The sequence below is a fragment of the Haematobia irritans genome, chromosome 3, assembly GCF_050003625.1.
Source record: "Haematobia irritans isolate KBUSLIRL chromosome 3, ASM5000362v1, whole genome shotgun sequence".
NCBI classification, from domain to species: domain Eukaryota; kingdom Metazoa; phylum Arthropoda; class Insecta; order Diptera; family Muscidae; genus Haematobia; species Haematobia irritans.
In genome coordinates, this window is record NC_134399.1 from 179,668,068 (window position 1) to 179,689,199 (window position 21,132).

General features: G+C 36.2%; 1 protein-coding gene across 1 annotated transcript in view; it reads right to left on the reverse strand.

The window, feature by feature from the left end:
* LOC142230003 (very long chain fatty acid elongase 7-like) overlaps positions 1–19,934 on the reverse strand; it is a 32,468-nt gene extending 12,534 nt beyond the window's left edge. Inside the window, exons 1-4 of the mRNA XM_075300608.1 lie at positions 19,774–19,934; positions 19,511–19,701; positions 4,970–5,113; positions 4,804–4,909 (exon numbers count right to left, since the gene is read on the reverse strand). Coding sequence (XP_075156723.1) covers positions 4,804–4,909; positions 4,970–5,113; positions 19,511–19,701; positions 19,774–19,831 — 499 coding nt within the window. The 5' untranslated portion in view covers positions 19,832–19,934. The remainder of the gene's footprint in view (positions 1–4,803; positions 4,910–4,969; positions 5,114–19,510; positions 19,702–19,773) is intronic.
* Positions 19,935–21,132: the final 1,198 nt, after the last annotated feature.

Sequence of the window (21,132 nt, forward strand, 5' to 3'; positions counted from 1 at the left end):
TATGGGGGCTATACCAAAACATGGACCGACACTCACCATTTTTGGCACACCTCTTCAAGGTCCCAAAATATCTCTAGATTTTCAATTTCGCGCAAATTGGATGAAAATTACGGTTTCTATAAGTGAAAGACCCCAAATCGGGAGGTCGGTTTATATGGGGGCTATACCAAACCATGGACCGACACTCACCATTTTTGGCACACCTCTTCAAGGTCCCAAAATACCTCTAGATTTTCAATTTCGCGCAAATTGGATGAAAACTACGGTTTCTATAAGCGAAAGACCCCAAATCGGGAGGTCGGTTTATATGGGGGCTATACCAAAACATGGACCGACACTCACCATTTTTGGCACACCTCTTCAAGGTCCCAAAATATCTCTAGATTTTCAATTTTGCGCAAATTGGATGAAAACTACGGTTTCTATAAGCGAAAGGCCCCAAATCGGGAGGTCGGTTTATATGGGGGCTATACCAAAACATGGCCCGATATAGCCCATCTTCGAACTTGACCTGCGCGCAGACAAAAGACGATTCTGTGCCAAATTTCAGGACGATAGCTCCATTATTGAATGCTGTAGCGTGATTACAACAGACAGCCAGACAGACAGACAGACGGACAGACGGACATGCTTATATCGTCTTAGAATTTCTCCCTGATCAAGAATATATATACTTTATATAGTCGGAAATCGATATTTCGATGCGTTACAAACGGAATGACAAACTTATTATACCCCGTCACCATTCTATGGTGGTGGGTATAAAAACGAATTTTGCCAAAAAATGTGTTTTTCTTTGTTAGACCGGGGACTTATCAGCCAACCTGTTAGCAACTTGTGGTACCCAACTGAACAAGGTGAAATATTAGGCTGCCACTATACCTAATATAACCTAAATTTTATAAACATTAGGGCTTGTTTTGATATAGCTCCCATGTCTTATGTTAGGTTAGGTTTTAGTGGCAGCCCGTATAATGCAGGCTCACTTATGTCATTCAGTCCATTGTGATACCACAATACCTAACCGTTCAACCGACTCGATTACTTTCTTCTGTTGAATAAACCTGATTTTTGGTTACACTTCATGCCAACAGTTTTCTAGCAGGTCCAGTGTGCGGTTTAAGTTTAGATGGAGATACATTTGTTTGGTAACGTTGCAACACTTGCAATTCTCCCATCGCTATCAATGCAGGTAGCAGATACATAACTACAGATTATACGGTTGTTGCTAACGTATCCGCTTAACAGTACCGTGGAATGTTTCGGTGAACAAGCATCTTCCCCTAACTGCTAATGCCACATCATCTGCGTATACAACCACATTTATCGTTTATTTTTCTAAGCATACCAGATGGATAAACAAACTTCTTGAACATTGCAAAGAAGAGATGAGAATTTTTTCTTGGGGAGTGCCTCTGTTCACGTACCTTAGAATTTTTACTCGCCCTAGAGTGACAACAATACGTCCCTTCGTTAGAAGATTGTCTATCAGCCTCAGCATCCTTTGATGTTGACAATACATTTATGCAACCCCAGTGTTGCAATCTGCCAACTAACAACTTTATTGTAATGCTTGACATATTTGACTTATATGCCAGAACGTTATGATATTCGAGTTATATTTGTGTTGTTTACAGCAACCTAAAATATTCATCTCGCACAACAAAATGGAACTAAATCGTGAACATTTTTATGCGATTATTTCTCATAACTTTGAACGTGGGTTAACTCCATAACAGTGTATCGATGCATTTAATGCATTATGGTGATGACACTCCAGACTAGTGATTATCGATGGTATGGAGAATTCAACCAAGGAAGTAGTTCAATCCGAGACGAATTTCGTGATGGTCGTCCAAAATCAGTTGTTGGTCCGGAAACCATTGATGCCTGACCTGTAGGTGTTGAAAGTTGGTCACCTCTGGGGTATGCAATTTTGTTTTAGCTGTAAACTCCGCAATTTTGAACCGATTAGATTTTTTCTTTGCTGGGTAGAACTTGTAAAGCTCTACAAAAAAGTTTGCGTGCGTGTGCAATTATCTTTTTCCGTTTGCAAGATATGGGCCCTACAATTTATTTTGAATTGACAAAGTGGGGTCAGTATTTGGAACCTAGAAGTTGTGTTTTTAAGTGGATTCGTAAGGTTTCATCTTAATTGCATTCCCTACAAAATTCTACGAATTCTAGAAGAAACAAATTTGTACCCATGTGCCTTAGATAAAAAGTTGTAAAGTCCATAAATTAGAATTTCAAAAAATATCGAATTTTGACAATTCTTTTGCCAAAAAGCACACATATTCTTTCTGTCGTAAGATTTTTTTATAGATTTCTCTTAATCTTTTTTTAATTATTTTTATAGGCGACCATATAAGGATACGTTTTAAGCTTTTATCGGCCATTTTCGTTAAGTAGTATATGAGTTATTCTCCTCCCAAAAACGGAAATTTTTCAAAAAGAAAAAATTTTGTTTTCAAAAATTCTCATTCGGCAAAGCACCGATTGCTAAGACGATCTGTTTTCTAAAAAATCTTATGTGTCCACTAAATAACTGTAAAAGGTTTTAACATCCTACCAGTAAACAGCTGACAAATATGCAAATTACAAAAAATTACGTTTTTCAATATATATCCCCACTTTGGGGATTTTGGGGATTTTTGATACCAATTTTGGGAATGGTATATTCACCAATACTTCTTAAAACAAATTTCTCTGCAAAAATCAATAAAAATCATAATGATATCACAAATAGTTCAAAAGTTATTAAGTTTTCAATTCATATTTTTATACCCTCCACCATAGGATGGGGGTATATTAACTTTGTCATTCCGTTTGTAACACATCGAAATATTGATCTAAGACCCCATAAAGCATATATATTCTGGGTCGTGGTGAAATTCTGAGTCGATCTGAGCATGTCCGTCCGTCCGTCTGTTGAAATCATGCTAACTTCCGAACGAAACAAGCTATCGACTTGAAACTTGGCACAAGTAGTTGTTATTGATGTAGGTCGGATGGTATTGCAAATGGGCCATATCGGCCCACTTTTACGTGTAGCCCCCATATAAACGGACCCCCAAATTTGGCTTGCGAGGCCTCTAAGAGAAGCAAATTTCATCCCATCCGGCTGAAATTTGGTACATGGTGTTAGTATATGGTCTTTAACAACCATGCAAAAATTGGTCCATATCGGTTCATAATTATATATAGCCCCCATATAAACCGATCCCCCGATTTGGCTTGCAGAGTCTCTAAGAGAAGCTAATTTTATCCGATCCGGCTGAAATTTGGTACATGATGTTAGTATATGGTCTCTAATGACCATGCAAAAATTGGTTCATATCGGTCCATAATTATATATAGCCCCCTTATAAACCGATCACCAGATTTGACCTCCGGAGCCTGTTAGAGAAGCAAATTTTATCCGATCCGGCTGAAATTTGGTACATGGTGTTAGTCTATGGTCTTCAACAACCATGCAAAAATTGGTTCACGTCGGTCCATAATTATATATAGCCCCCATTTAAACCGATCCCCCGATTTGGCTTGCGGAGCCTTTAAGAGAAGCAAATTTTATCCGATCCGGCTGAAATTTGGTAAATAGTGTTAGTATATGGTCTCTAACAACCATGCAAAAATTGGTCCACATCGGTCTAAAATTATATATAGCCCCCATATAAACCGATCCCCCGATTTGGCTTGCGGAGCCTCTAAGAGGAGCAAATTTCATCCGATCCGGCTGAAATTTGGTACATGGTGTTGGTATATGTTCTCTAATGAACATGCATCGGCCCATAATTATATATAGCCCCCATATAAATCGATACCCAGATTTGTCCTCCGGAGCCTCTTAGAGAAGCAAAGTTCATCCGATCCGGTTGAAATTTGGTACGTGGTGTTAGTTTATGGTCTCTAACAACCATCTCTAAAATTGATCCATATCGGTCCATAATTATATATAGCCCCCATATAAATCGATCCCCAGATTTGTCCTCCGGAGCCTCTTGGAGGAGCAAAATTCATCCGATCCGGTCGAAATTTGCAACGTGTTGTTAGTATAAGGCCGCTAATAACCATGCCAAAATTGGTCCATATCGGTCTATAGTTATATACAGCCGATCCCCAATCACACAAAAATTGGTCCATATCGGTTCATAATCATGGTTGGCACTCGAGCCGAAAATAATCTACTAAAATTTTATTTCTATAGAAAAGTTTGTCAAAATTTTATTTCTATAGAATTTTTTTTTAAAATTTTATTTCTATAGAAAATTTTTTTAAAATTTTATTTCTATAGAGAATTTTTTTAAAATTTTATTTCTCTAGAAAATTTTGTCAAAATTTTATTTCTATAGAAAATTTTGTCAAAATTTTATTTCTATAGAAAATTTTGTCAAAATTTTATTTCTATAGAAAATTTTGTCAAAATTTTATTTCTATAGAAAATTTTGTCAAAGTTTTATTTCTATAGAAAATTTTTTCCAAATTTTATTTCTATAGAAATTTTTTTCCAAATTTTACTTCTATAGAAAATGTTGTCAAAATTTTATTTCTATAGAAACTTTTAACTTAATTATATACGTATTTAATCTGCCTTTTTAGTTTAATATACACCACGTATAGACTATGTGCACGGCCTTATGATGCGATCATAAGGCATGCTTTAGAGTTACCTCAGTGGCAAAAGTGCTTCGACATTTTGTTCAAACCCGTACAAAAATGTATAGATCTTATAAATTTTCTAAACCTAATTCAATTCTGCCGAACTTATATTACACACAATTTTATTTGAAAAGTAATACATACCAAATGTTAGACTTAAATGTATATAAGTTCCGTATGCCATCAGGACGTGATGATATATATGCAGATGTGAAATTTGGTTATATTTTTTACGTAATACGAAAACTACCTGGAAATTTTGTTATCGTATTAATGGACTATGATAATTGTTGGTTTTTTCAATACTCACTGTTTCGATTAGGTCAACCATTTTGGATAGAAAATAATAATATGTGAATTTTGCTTGTACAATTGTTTTTGGACTAAATTCATTTTGAGGTAAATTCGTGCAGGACAAATTATGTTTTGGATGTAAAATGTAACTATCGATTAACTAAAAAATAAAGGAGAAAAAATAATAAAATAAGTTATGAATTAAAAATTACATGAAACTGTACAATAAATATACACAAGCTTTATCCCCAACATCAATGCCGTGATGATGTTGGGGATGAAGCTGTAAATCTTGTCATTTTAATTATAATTGTAATTGAATTTTAAAATTTTGACAATCAAGAAATTAAGCGATTCCATTAACTTCTTAGTTAAAACTAAAATCAAGTCCTAAACTTTGTTTTAGCAGGATAAAATGGTATACCCTCTTCGATAGAAACTTTGTCATTCTTTTTGTTAGACATGGAACTATTAGTTTCGAACCTAAGAAAACATTATTATGTCCGTCCGTTCATCGGTTGAAATTATGCTAACTTCCGATAGCATACTTACTTCCGATGGTGCAAGTAGCTGTTTGTGATGGTATTGTAAATGTGCCATATCGGATGACTTTTAGGTATAGCACCCATATAAACTGATCCCTAGATATAAATTGCGGATCATCTTCGAGGAATAAAGGGTGATGCGGTCAAAATTCGGTCAAGGGAAAACGCGTGTAAATCGGTGAAATCGTTTATTTAAAAAATCAAATTAAATTTCTTTTTCAAGTTCAATTAGTATAAAATTCAGGAAAAATATTCAGTTAGGCTTTCGCTTTTCCAAATCCGAATTGCCGGGCCTCACGCCTGACACCTGCCATCAGATTTTGTACAGCCACCTTGTCCACCTTCTTCGCCGCAGAAAGCCAGTTTGCCTTGAACTGCTGCTCGTCTTTAGCAGTTTTTTTGGTCTTCTTTAGGTTCCGCTTGACAATAGCCCAGTATTTCTCAATTGGGCGGAGCTCTGGCGTGTTGGGAGGGTTCTTGTCTTTCGGAACCACCTGCACGTTGTTGGAGGCGTACCACTCCATGGCCTTTTTACCGTAATGTCAAGATGCCAAATCCGGCCAAAACAGTACGGAACAACCGTGTTTCTTCAGGAAAGGCCGCAGACGTTTATTCAAACACTCTTTCACGTAAATATCTTGGTTAACAGTCCCGGAAGCTATGAAAATGCTGCTTTTCAAGCCACAGGTACAGATGGCTTGCCAAACCAGATATTTCTTTGCGAACTTTGACAGTCTTATGTGCTTGAAAATATCTGCTACCTTTCCCCTTCCTTTTGCCGTATAAAACTCCTGTCCCGGAAGCTGCTTGTAGTCGGCTTTGACGTAGGTTTCGTCGTCCATTACCACGCAGTCAAACTTCGTCAGCATCGTCGTGTACAGCCTCCGGGATCGCGCTTTGGCCGTCGTATTTTGTTTATCATCGCGACTTTGAATCACTACCTTCTTGTAATTCGATAGTCCGGCTCGTTTTTTGGCTCGATGCACAGTGGGCGATTGGGCCTCGCTAGCGGCATTTAATTCAAATTTTCAAATTTGAAAAAGCGTTAATTTTTTTTTTCACAAATCGATAACAGATGCTTTGGTTAGATTTTTGGCGTTTTTCTATAAGCTCTACGATCAGATGATCATCAGCTGTGAGCTGTCAAACACAAAATATGTTTTAGCAAGTGCTTTACAATATTTTTTCTTTGTCATGCGCATTGATTCCTTGGAAATTTACAATTTTAACTTGTTTTATTAAAAGTGTGGCTTTTTATTAACTTCTAGGTATGTACTACATAAAAAATCAGTGTTTGTGACCGGTCTTTAAATGTGTTGTTCATAAAATGTAGTGGTAATTAAGTGTATTAACAACTAGCCCGCACTAGCGTGCACCTGTCGTTCGTGGAGTAGAACTTTCAAGATTCGCACGGATTCGGTCTAACTCTTTTTTTAGCTGGAAGTATGAGTCATTGTGCGTCCAAAATGTGTAATATGAACTGCTATTACGTGCAAACCTTTAAATCATGGTACTTTTTAGGAACAATGTCGGTATCAAAACGGGTACTTTTTTTAGTATGGCATGAACAAGCGATCCCAACCAAGAAGTTTCTCACCATGGAAAACTTTGTTTTTGGTACTGTTCTCAAAAACCTTAAATATACTCAGGAGGAGCAGTACGAGATTGGCAAAAAGCTTCGAAATTTTACTGGTAAGCTTGTAGAAAAGTGGAAAAACTGTAGGATTATTGAAGCATACCCAGAAAGTTTTCAAAACCATATTGAAAATAATAATAACACACAATTAACTGCTACCTACAAATGGGGTTGTGATGGCAGCAGCGGCCATTCTACTTACAGGCAAAAATTTAATGACTTCGATGGAGACATGATAGATCAATATTTATTTTCAATTTGTATGGTACCATTGATAGTGCAGAAAGGACCGACAGTTTTATGATAAAACAATCGGCCTTCTTCTACCCGATATTGTCGACCCATTAAATTACTTTGCGAGAAAGAATCGGCAGACTTGTCTCGCAGAGAAGTTCAAAACATTAACAGCCAAATATTAAATATTTCTCCAACATTTGTGAGTACCTTAAGAATTGATCACCAATTTCATATGACCATGCTTGATGGCAAAACGTTCAGTGTCATATCGGAATCAGCTTCGCAAACATGCGGAATCTGTAGCGCGACTCCCAAAAATATGAACGATCTAAATTTGGTGAAAAGCTTTCCTATAAAGGGAAACCTATTTGAATATGGCTTATCAAGTCTCCACGCATGGATTAGGTTTTTCGAGTGTGTTTTGCACATTGCATATAGAATAGCAATACAAAAGTGGCAAGTTCGTGATGCTGACAAGGATGTCGTTGACCAAAAAAAAAGAAGTATTCAGCAGAATCTAAGGGAAGAAATGCATTTGTTGGTAGATATACCAATGGCTGGTACAGGCAGCACGAACAACGGAAACACTGCAAGGAGGTTTTTCCAACAACCAAATTTAGCTGCTCGTATAACAGGAGTAAGCTATGATTTAATACATCGATTTAGCGTAGTCTTACGAGCATTGGCTTGTGGATACGACATAAATTCAGACGCATTCAGATCTTACGTATTGGAAACTGCCGAAATTTTTGTTAAAGCATACTCCTGGTTTTACATGTCTGTTCACAGAATTTTAATTCATGGAGCAGATATAATAAACCATTTTTCCCTTCCGATTGGTATGATGTCCGAAGAAGCTCTTGAAGCCAGGAACAAGGACTATCGAAACATACGCGAGAGCAATACAAGAACAAATTCCAGGAAAAATACAATGGAAGATATCATACATGCTTTGTTAGTTTCGTCTGACCCTTTGATATCTTCATTGTCCAATGGGTCTTCAATATCGTCTGCAAAAAATATTGTTATGGACGATGATGTTAAGAGCTTGCTTTTAATGAAGCATCTAGATATGCTTGATTCTGGGTCCGAAGATTCCGAAGATAATTTTGATTTATAAAATTGGTTTATTGAAGTTAAAAAAAAATTTTTTTGAAATTAAAAAAAAAAATTAAAAAAATTTAAAAATAAAAAAATAAATTTAAACAAAAATTTTTTTTCTTAAAAAATTCTATGACTTTTTTCTGAGCTGTGAAAAAAAAAAACCGTCTGAAGATATCTTTGTTTGTTTAGAAGTTATTAATTAAATGCCGCTAACGAGGCCCAATCGCCCACTGTGCGATGCACGGTTGTAGACGATACACCCAGCTTATTTGCGGCATCTCGGCGAGAGAGGTTAGGGTTTCGCTTTAAACTACCGGCAACTCTCTTTGTCGTCTCAGCGGCTTCCGGTTTTCGATTTCCCCCCGATCCAGACTTCCTGGCTGTCGACAAACGTTCCCCAAACACATTAATTACATTTGTAACGGTTGATTTGGCAACTTTTAGCGATTTTGCCAGCTTTGCATGCGAAAAATTTTGATACGCTGGTCTTCTTGCTTGGACGGCATTTTGACAACTGAAGAGTGAATTCCAAAATCAAAATAGGAGCAACATTCTACACACACACACACCTTCAAAATGAGGTGTGTTCAGATTTTTATATGCAAAATTGAAAGAAATACGTCAAGTTTATATTGACCAAATTTTGACCGTATCACCCTTTAAATTTTATCCAATATGGTTGGAATTTGGTACGATGGCATATGCCATCTAGTAACAATGCATAAAATTGGTCCTACACAGCCTCTTGGATTAAATTTGCTATGTGATGTACGTAAATGTCGTCTAACAACCATTAAAAAAATGGTCCATATATAGCCACCATACAAACCGATGCTATAGTAAGAGGAAACGTAAAGGTAAATGGTTTGGCGATAAGAGCTATGTAACATAAGGTATGAAATTTAGAGAGCGCAAAGTCCATAGATGTAACACGGGCCGAGTTATATGTATGGATATAAGAAACACATAAAGCGATGTGAACCAATACGAAAATACTATGGAGTGACCCAGACAAGAAAAATTTTGGAAATATACCCAAGGCGATAATATTTACCGAGCACCTAAAATTGAGAGCAGTTCTGTGCCGAATAGGATTAGCAAAGGATGGTGTATGTAGGGTATGTTTTGAGGACGATTGGGACCTTGAAACACTACATTTGTCACCTCCCTGTCCTTACTAAGCAAAGAGTTAACCACACAGCAACAAAAAAATACTGATTCAATCACGAAATTAATTGATCGAATTGTTTTTATACCCTCCACCATAGGATGGGGGTATATTAACTTTGTCATTCCGTTTGTAACATATCGAAATATTTCTCTAAGACCCCATAAATACTAAATTATAACTCTGCTTCCTGGCAAATATAGGACCGATGTAACAGGTTGGCTGATAACTCCCCGGTCTGACGCATAGGTGGCGTCGCTAGTATTAAATGTATATTATTTTTATATAGCATCAACCTTCAAATGATTCGTGTCAAAATTTGACGTCTGTCAGTCAATTAGTTTGTCAGATAGAGCGTCTTTTGTGAAGCAACTTTTGTTGTTGTGAAAAAATGGAAAAAAAGAAATTTCGTGTTTTGATAAAATACTGTTTTCTGAAGGGAAAAAATACGGTGCAAGTAAAAACTTGGCTTGATAATGAGTTTCCGGACTCTGCCCCAGGTAAATCAACAATAATTGATTGGTATGCAAAATTCAAGCGTGGTGAAATGAGCACGGAGGGCGGTGAACGTAGTGGACGCCCGAAAGAGGTGGTTACCGACGAAAACATCAAAAAAATCCACAAAATGATTTTGAATGACCGTAAAATGAAGTTGATCGAGATAGCAGACGCCTTAAAGATATCAAAGGAACGTGTTGGTCATATCATTCATCAATATTTGGATATGCGGAAGCTCTGTGCAAAATGGGTGCCGCCCGAGCACACATTTGAGCAAAAAGAACAACGTGTTTATGATTCTGAGCGGTGTTTGCAGCCGTAAACTCGTAATACACCCGAGTTTTTCCATCGATATGTGACAATGGATGAAACATGTCTCCATCACTACACTCCTGAGTCCAATCGACAGTCGGCTGAGTGGACAGCGACCGGTGAACCGTCTCCGAAGCGTGGAAAGACTCAAAAGTCCGCTGGCAAAGTAATGGCCTCTGTTTTTTGGGATGAGCATGGAATAATTTTTATCGATTATCTTGAGAAGGGAAAACCCATCAACAGTGACTATTATATGGCGTATTATATGGGAGCTAAATCTAAATCTGAACCAATTTGAATGATAGATGATATATGGGAGCTATATTTTGATTCAATCACAAAATTAATTGATCCAATTAATTTTTTAATTGAAATGACTTCAATCACGAAAATGATATTATCAATCACAGTTTTATTTGAGCATCCAAAAACTACTTGATTAAAAAACTAATTATTTTCATTAGCAAATTTCAATTAATTTTTTAATTGATTCCATTAAATTTTTAATTGATTGATGTTGATTGCACTATTCAATTAATTTTTTTATTAAAAACGACACTATTTTTAATCACTATACTATATTTCAATAAATGTCTATAACTATTTTTTTTATCATTTTTAGTTCGATCCAAAAATTTATTGTTTCAAAAAAAAAAAAAATAAATAAATAAAAATTTTTAAAAAATATCTATAATTTTTTAGCTGGCTTACCCCCATTTCATGAAGCTTCGTTAGCTAACGAACTTTTAAACCGCATTATGGACATATCTGTCATCTTTCCTATATATTGCATATGTCAGTTAGAAACTTAACTGCTGAAAATTTTTCAGTTAAAGTTAACCAGAGAGAAGGTATTTGAAATTTATTTTCTGTTAACTGGCAGTTAAAGCCTAACGGAGCTTTATGAAATTGGCCGTTAGTCTTCCGAGTTTGATTAAAAAGTTAAAAGTAGCAAAAAATTTTTACTTAAAAATTTAAAAAATTTCAATCATTGACTTAATTGACTTAATGTTTCTAGTTTGATTAAAAGGTTAATAGTAACAATTAATTTTTTTAATTGAAAAAGTTTCCAACTTCAATCAACTTTTTAATTGGGAATATTTTGGTGATATATTTTTTTTCTGTGTATGCGCATTTTTTGGCAGATCAAAGTTATTACCACAACACTGAAAAAACAGTGAACCCAACAGGAAGAAAAATTTTTGTTAATTTTAGAAAATTTTGATTATTTTTAGAAATGCTCACATCACGCCGATATCATAAAAATAAGTATATATTTTTCGACAAATTCAAGAAAATTTATTTGATATAATTAATTTTTTTTCACTTATTAAGGAAAATTTTTAGCTTGAAGGAACAATTTACAGTTCAAAATTGGAAGAATGTATTTAGTGACATACGAAGTTCAAGACGGACCCATTCATAGTACATTTTAAAAATTTAAAGAAATAATGAACTATTTTGTAAGAAGTATGAATTTAGTAAATCTTTATGCGTCATTTGTGCTTTAGTTTATTTAACTAACGTATGCAAAAAAAAAAATAAGGAAAGTCTAAAGTCGGGCGGGGCCGACTATATTATACCCTGCACCAAGGCCGGATTTCGGGGGGGGGGGGGGGGGGGGGGTGAGGGGATCAAACCAACCCCCCCCCCCCGACGAAATGAATGAATATTTTTATATAAATAAATATATATTTTTAGCTGCATAGAAAAATCTTATCGAAGATGTTGAAGAAAAGCTGGACGTTTTATTTTGAAAAACGTTTACCTATAAAACTTGCACAAATCATAGAATATTAGTTGAAAAGCCCGACAAACGACGGTCGAAAAAAACAACTTGTTTTTGTTCTCGCACCACAAATTTCATTTTTGGAAAATGCATTTCTGCTTTTTATGTGTGTTTGTTGTTCTTTTTGTGAACATGACTTACTGTGTTTGGCCATAGCAACAACAACGAAACAGCCAAACACACATGTGTAAATGAAATGGCGCAAAACCTGCGAAAAGAACCTGCATAATTCAGCGATGGAAGCAATAAAGAGATATTTCCAAACGTGCACATTCTTTTAAAAATTTTGGTCATTTTGCCAGTTACTCATGGGTGGAAAATACAATTTTTAAGAAAGTACAAAAATGGTATTTTTGAGCGGAAAGGTACATTTTACTAAATTTCAACAAAAATTTCACTGGAAAATTATTGTCAAGAGACTGAATTTTAAAGAAAATAAAATTTTGACAAAATTTTCTATATAAATAAAATTTTGCAAAAATGTTCTATAGAAAAAAAATTTTGCAAAATTTTTTCTATAAAAATAAAATTTTGCAAAAATTCTATATAGAAATAAAATGTTGACATTTCCTACCGAAATAAAAAATCGATTGACTATGTCTTTTACAAAATCGAGATTTTCTTCCCACATGAACATGTCTGTTTTGCCATATTTGTAAAAGGCTATTAGCAAATAAGGTTGATAAAGACTTTCTCAAAATATTAAAATATTTTGTCAAAGCTATTGTACCATAAATCTGATATCGACTCAAAAATGTATACACAAAAGGTACTAAATCATTCGCGGGGGTACTACGTTACTGACCGGGGTGAAAACGTTTTGAAAAAAGTACTATAGTACTGCATTTTCCATCCCTGCAGTTACTAAAGGGTGATACGTTCAAAATTTGGTCAAGGGAAAACGCGTGTAAATCGGTGAAATCGTTTATTTAAAAAATCAAATTAAATTTCTTTTGCAAGTGCAATTAGTATAAAATTCAGGAAAAATATTCAGTTAGGCTTTCGCTTTTCCAAATCCGAATTGCCGGGCCTCACGCTTGACACCTGCCATCAGATTTTGTACAGCCACCTTGTCCACCTTCTTCGCCGCAGAAAGCCAATTTGCCTTGAACTGCTTGTCGTCCTTAGCAGTTTTTTGGTCTTCTTTAGGTTCCGCTTGACAATAGCCCAGTATTTCTCAATTGGGCGGAGCTCTGACGTGTTGGGAGGGTTCTTGTCCTTGGGAACCACCTGTACGTTGTTGGCGGCGTACCACTCCATGGCCTTTTTACCGTAATGTCAAGATGCCAAATCCGGCCACACACAGTACGGAACAACCGCGTTTCTTCAGGAAAGGCAGCAGACGTTTATTCAAACACTCTTTCACGTAAATTTCTTGGTTGACAGTCCCGGAAGCTATGAAAATGCTGCCTTTCAAGCCACAGGTACAGATGGCTTGCCAAACCAGATATTTCTTTGCGAACTTTGACAGTTTTATGTGCTTGAAAATATCTGCTACCTTTCCCCTTCCTTTTGCCGTATAAAGCTCCTGTCCCGGAAGCTGCTTGTAGTCGGCTTTGACGTAGGTTTCGTCGTCCATTACCACGCAGTCAAACTTCGTCAGCATCGTCGTGTACAGCCTCCGGGATCGCGCTTTGGCCGTCGTATTTTGTTTATCATCGCGATTTGGAGTCACTACCTTCTTGTAAGTCGATAGTCCGGCTCGTTTTTTGGCTCGATGCACGGTTGTAGACGATACACCCAGCTTATTTGCGGCATCTCGGAGAGAGAGGTTAGGGTTTCGCTTGAAACTACCGGCAACTCTCTTTGTCGTCTCAGCGGCTTCCGATTTTCGATTTCCCCCCGATCCAGACTTCCTGGCTGTCGACAAACGTTCTCCCAACACTTTAATTACATTTGTAACGGTTGATTTGGCAACTTTTAGCGATTTTGCCAGCTTTGCGTGCGAGTAGCTCGGATTTTCGCGATGCGCGAGCAAAATTTTGATACGCTGCTCTTCTTGCTTGGACGGCATTTTGACAACTGAAGAGTGAATTCCAAAATCAAAATAGGAGCAACATTCTACACACACACCATCAAAATGAGGGGTGTTCAGGTTTTTTAAATGCAAAATTGAAAGAAATACGTCAAGTTTATATTGACCAAATTTTGACCGTATCACCCTTTACGTGCTCATCCGAACGTTCATTTTCAACAATGAAGAGATTAAAGACGTATCTTAGAAATTCGACTAGCGAGAGTAGACTCAAAGAATTGGCTTAATGCCAATTCATCGCCGAATAAATGTGCCGGCTGAAGAAGTCATAGATTTATTTGCTGCCAAAAAGCCCGTCGGCTCAATTTAATATTATAAAACAAGTAAGGAAAGTCTAAAGTCGGGCGGGACCGACTATATTATACCCTGCACCACTTTGTAGATCTAAATTTTCGATACCATATCACATCCGTCAAATGTGTTGGGTGCTATATAAAGGTTCGTCCCAAATACATACATTTAAATATCACTTGATTTGGACAGAATTTGATAGACTTTTACAAAATCTATAGACTCAAAATTTAAGTTGGCTAATGCACTAGAGTGGAACACAATTTTAGTAAAAAAATATGGGAAACATTTAAATCTGAAGCAATTTTAAAGAAAATTCGCAAAAGTTTATTTATGATTTATCGCTCGATATATATGTATTACAAGTTTAAAATTAGAGTCAGTTTTACAACTTTTCGACTAAGCAGTGGCGATTTTACAAGGAAAATGTTGGTATTTTGACCATTTTTGTCGAAATCAGAAAAACATATATATGGGAGCTATATCTAAATCTTAACCGATTTCAACCAAATTTGGCAGGCATAGCTACAATGCTAATTCTACTCCATGTGCAAAATTTCAACTAAATCGGAGCAAAAAATTGGCCTCTGTGGTCATATGAGTGTAAATCGGGCGAAAGCTATATATGGGAGCTATATATAAATCTGAACCGATTTCAATCAAATTTGGCACGCATGGCTAGAATGCTAAGTCTACTTCCTGTGCAAAATTTCAACCAAATTGGGCAAAACTCGGGCTTCTGGGGCCATATAAGTCCATATCGGGCGAAAAATATATATGGAAGCTATATCTAAATCTGAACCGATTTCAATCAAATTTGGCACACATGACTATACTACCAATTGTGCTCCTTGTGCAAAATTTCAAGCTATAAAAAACGATAAAACTCTGGCTTCTGGGTCCATATAAGTGCATATCGGGCGAAAGATATATATGGGAGCTATATCTAAAGCTGAACCGATTTCAATCAAATTTTGCACACTTGACTATACGACCAAGTGTTATGCCAATACAAAATTTCAAGCAAATCCGTATAAAACTCTGGCTGCTGGGTCCATATTAGTGCATATCGGGCGAAAGATATATATGAGAGCTATATCTTAATCTGAACCGATTTCAATAAAATTTGGCACACTTGACTATAGTACTAATTGTTCTTCTTGTGCAAAATTTTAAGCAAATTAGGGTAAAACTCTGGCTTCTGTGGCCATATAAGTCCATATCGGGCGAAATATATATATGGGAGCTATATCTAAATCTGAACCGATTTCTTCCAAAATCAATAGGGATCTATTCTGAGCCAAAACACATACTTGTGCCAAATTTGAAGTCGATTGGACTAAAACTGCGACCTAGACTTTGATTACAAAAATGTGTTCACGGACAGACGGACATCGCTATATCGACTCAAGAGCCCACCCTGAGCATTTTTGCCAAAGACACCATGTGTCTATCTCGTCTCCTTCCGGGTGTTGCAAACATATGCACTAACTTATAATACCCTGTTCCACAGTGTGGAGCAGGGTTTAAATATTGTATACATACCTATGCATAAATAAAATTTTCTACAAATGAGATTATATGAATATTTTTTATACCCTCCACCATAGGATGGGGGGTATATTAACTTTGTCATTCCGTTTGTAACACATCGAAATATTGCTCTAAGACCCCATAAAGTATATATATTCTGGGTCGTGGGGAAATTCGGAGTCGATCTGAGCATGTCCGTCCGTCCGTCCGTCTGTTGAAATCACGCTAACTTCCGAACGAAACAAGCTATCGACATGAAACTTGGCACAATTAGTTGTTATTGATGTAGGTCGGATGGTATTGCAAATGGGCCATATCGGTCCACTTTTACGTATAACCCCCATATAAACGGACCCCCAAATTTGGCTTGCGAGGCCTCTAAGAGAAGCAAATTTCATCCGATCCGGCTGAAATTTGGTACATGGTGTTAGTATATGGTCTCTAACAACCATGCAAAAATTGGTTCACATCGGTCCATAATTATATATAGCCCCCATATAAACCGATCCCCTGATTTGGCTTGCAGAGCCTCTAAGAGAAACAATTTTCATCCGATCCGGCTGAAATTTGGTACATGGTGTTAGTATATGGTCTCTAACAACCGTGCAATAATTGGTTCACATCGGTCCATAATTATATATAGCCCCCATATAAACCGATCCCCCGATTTGGCTTGCAGAGCCTCTAAGAGAAGCAAATTTCATCCGATGCGGCTGAATTTTCGTACATGGTGTTAGTATATGGTCTCTAACAACCGTGCAATAATTGGTTCACATCGATCCATAATTATATATAGCCCCCATATAAACCGATCCCCCGATTTGGATTGCGGAGCCTCTAAGAGAAGCAAATTTCATCCGATCCGGCTGAAATTTCGTACATGGTGTTAGTATATGGTCTCTAACAACCATGCAAATTGGTCCATATCGGTCCATAATTATATATAGCCCCCATATAAACCTATCACCAGATTTGAAAATTCTTCCCATTCGGTTGAAATTTGGTACGTGATGTTAGTATAGAGTATCCAACAACCATGCAGGAATTGGTTCTTATCAGTCCATAATAATATATAGCTCCCATATAAACCGATCCCCAGATTTGACCTCCGGTGCCTTTTGGAGGAGCAAAATTCATCCGATCTGGTTGAAATTTGGTACGTGGTGGTAGTATATGATATTCAAGTCTTTAGTCTTTCGTAGAAGTTTCTACGCATATCAGTCCATAAACATATATAGCCCCCATATAAACCGGTCCCGAGATTTGGTTTTGGAGCCACTTGGAGGAGCAAATTTCATCCGAGTCAGTTGAAATTTGGTACATTGTGCTAATATATGGCCGTTAACACTAGGTCCATATCGTTTTATAGTTATATATAGCCCTCAGATAAATAGATCCCCAATCACACAAAAATTTGTCTATATCAAGTTCATAATTGTATATAGCCCACATATAAGCTACCCCATATTTCAATTCTGGCTCTCTACGTACCGTGCAAATGTCCATATCGATTCGTAAATATTTGTAGGCTTACCTATACATACCTTTTTTTGTCTAATATATACCACGTATGGACTAACTCACAATTTAGAAAACGATGTTAAGAAGTTTTAAGATACCACAACCCAATTAATCCGATTGTGGATGACAGTCTTTCGTAGAAGTTTCTACGCAATCCATGGTGGAGGGTACATAAGATTCGGCCTGGCCGAACTTACGGCCGTATATACTTGTTTATAGTCATTTCTAACCCAATGTGCTCTCTAATCAGTATAGCTACCTCATCCTAACTTTAGCTCTTTCTTTCTTTTTAAATTTAATATTATGTTTTTTTTTTCTTATATTTTCTTTTCCTTGTTTTATATTTCACTCGATCTGGACAGAATTTGATAGACTTCTATAAAATCTATAGACTCAATTTTAGTAAAAAAATATGGGAGAAATTTAAATCTGAAGCAATTTTAATGAAACTTCGCAAAAGTTTACGTCGATATATATCTATTAGAAGTTTAGGAAAATTAGAGTCATTTTTACAACTTTTGGACTAAGCAGTGGCGATTTAACAAGGAAAATGTTGGTATTTTGACCATTTTTGTCGAAATCAGAAAAACATATATATGGGAGCTATATCTAAATCTGAACCGATTTCAATCAAATTTGGCACACATGACTATATTAGTAATTGTACTCCTAGTGCAAAATTTCAACCACATTGGGCCAAAACTCTGGCTTCTGGGGCCATATAAGTCCATATCGGGCGAAAAATATATATGGAAGCTATATCTAAATCTGAACCGATTTCAATCAAATTTGGCCCACATGACTATACTACCAATTGTACTCCTTGTGCAAAATTTCAAGCTAATCGGGATAAAACTCTGGCTTCTGGGTCCATATAAGTTCATATCGATATATATGGGAGCTATATCTAAATCTGAACCGATTTCAATCAAATTTTGCACACTTGGCTACACTACTAATTGTACTCCTAGTGCAAAATTTCAACCAAATTCGGCCAAAAATCTGGCTTCTGGGGCCATATAAGTCCATATCGGGCGAAAGATATATATGGGAGCTATATCTAAATCTGAACCGATTTCAATCAAATTTTACACACGTGAATATACGGCTAAGTGCTATGTTTGTACAAAATTTCAAGCATATCGATATAAAAGTCTGGCTGCTGGGTCCATATTAGTGCATATCGGGCGAAAGATATATATGGGAGCTATATCTAAATCTGAACCGATTTCTTCCAAAATCAATGGGGTTCTATTCTGGCCCAAATTAGGAACATGTGCCAAATTTGAAGGCGATTGGACTTAAATTGCGACCTAGACTTTGATCACAAAAATGTGTTCACAGACAGACGGACGGACAGACGAACAGACGGACATGGTTATATCGACTCAGGGTATAAATATTAGAGTAAAGGAAACTTTCTCCAAACATAATTATTCCATGAACTAAAATAAAGTTAAATTGGCTTTAATGAAATAGAGGGTTCACTTTTTTTGAGTGTATGTGGTTTAGTGTATAAAAACTTGATTTGGAAAAAATATTCATATATCGACCTTTTTCTGTAAATCGTCATTTGCATTTGTGTGAGAGACCACTTATTAAGTCGTATTGGAGTATGAATTTCTTATGCTCTCTCTCCTTCTCTCTCTCTCTCTGAAATGTTGTAACTTGGTCAATTATTAATGACGCTAACTAATCAATGACGTTAACTAATGTCCACTATAATGTTATTATTCTTCACTATCTATAAAACAACTTTACTATGTATCGCATAGTAACTGTCCAGCGGTAAATGTCCATTAATGGTCCAATTGTAGTGAACGATGTAATATATATATTCAATAATTTATTCAACATTTATTTTTAATATGAAAATTTCAATACTTACTCCGAAAAATATATAGGCATTTAGAAAGACTTGGATGATGTTGTAGAATTTAATAAATGTCTTCAGTTCAAATGGTTGTCTCTTTGACATCAATTTGGGACCAATGGAGCGAGCAAATACTACATAAAATGCCAAAATTCCTAGGACTAGCAAATGATTGGACACAAGCGGTAGACTGGCAGTGCGAGGATCTGCAAAGACATTGAATGATAAGTTTGTTGTGTTTTGGAATGCAAAATAAAATTATGATTTGTAATATTTACCACTTCCCATTGCGTTGAAGTAATCCTTAATCATACTATATGTGGTCGATAGACTCATTTTGGAGCTGATGTCACTGCCGTCACACACTTAATCACTGCTAATGCTATACTAAAACTATTCTTTAGGCGCTCTTTAGGTATCAATCAAATGGTAAATATTTGCAATAAGTGAAATGCTACTGCAGAATATCTATGAGTTAGATTTACATATGCAAAACCTTTCGATGAACACATAGGTATTATAACCTTAACCAATAGCGACAAGTTTTACCAAGATAGATTTTTCTAAAAATTTAAATTACAACTTCTAAAGTCATATCACTCTTTATGACCCAAAAAATATGAAATGTTGATGTTAAAAATCGAAAAATCGATCTATCTAAGAGTGATATTAAAATATTGCACATTAAATAAAAATGAATCGGTGTCCAATTTCACTTCAATAAATTCATTATTGAAGGCTGCAGCGTAATAACAGACGGACATCGTTTGATTGACTTAAAAGTTCTCCGTTAGAATTTCATGAGATTTGATATTTGAATGTCTTAAGATTCGGACAAATTTACACAACGGTCAACAGAGATGGTCTCTCAAAAACTACAACGTATTTAAAACAGATTCAAGACGTAGTCTAGTATACGTCAGAAACGTCGTAAACCCATGTTTCTGTTTTCTACAATATTCTTTGAAAACTGTTTGGACTCGAAAGTTTTTCAAATATGCGTTTCTACTAGAAAGGTTTCAATTTACAAGTTACTTTCTTAAATTCGACCCACGATAAAATAAAAACAAGTATAAACGGCCGTAAGTTCGGCCAGGCCGAATCTTATATACCCTCCACCATGGATTGCGTAGAAACTTCTACGAAAGACTGTCATCCACAATCGAATTACTTGGGTTGTGGTATCTTAAATCGTTTTCTAAATTGTGAGTTAGTCCATACGTGGTATACATTAGACAAAAAAAGTATGTGTAGGTAAGTCTACAAATAATTACGAATCGATATGGACTTTTGCACGGTACGTAGGGAGCCAGAATTGAAATATGGGGGTCGCTTATATGGGGGCTATATACAATTATTGATATGGATCTGAGGTCTATATATAACTATAGACCGATATGGACCTAGGCATGGTTGTTAACGGCCATATACTAGCACAATGTACCAAATTTCAACTGACTCGAATGAAATTTGCTCCTCCAAGAGGCTCCAAAACCAAATCTCGGGATCGGTTTATATGGGGGCTATATGTGATTATGGACTGATATGGACCACTTTTGGCATGGTTGTTAAATATCATATACTACTACCACGTACAAAATTTCAACCAGATCGGATAAATTTTGCTTCTCCAAAAG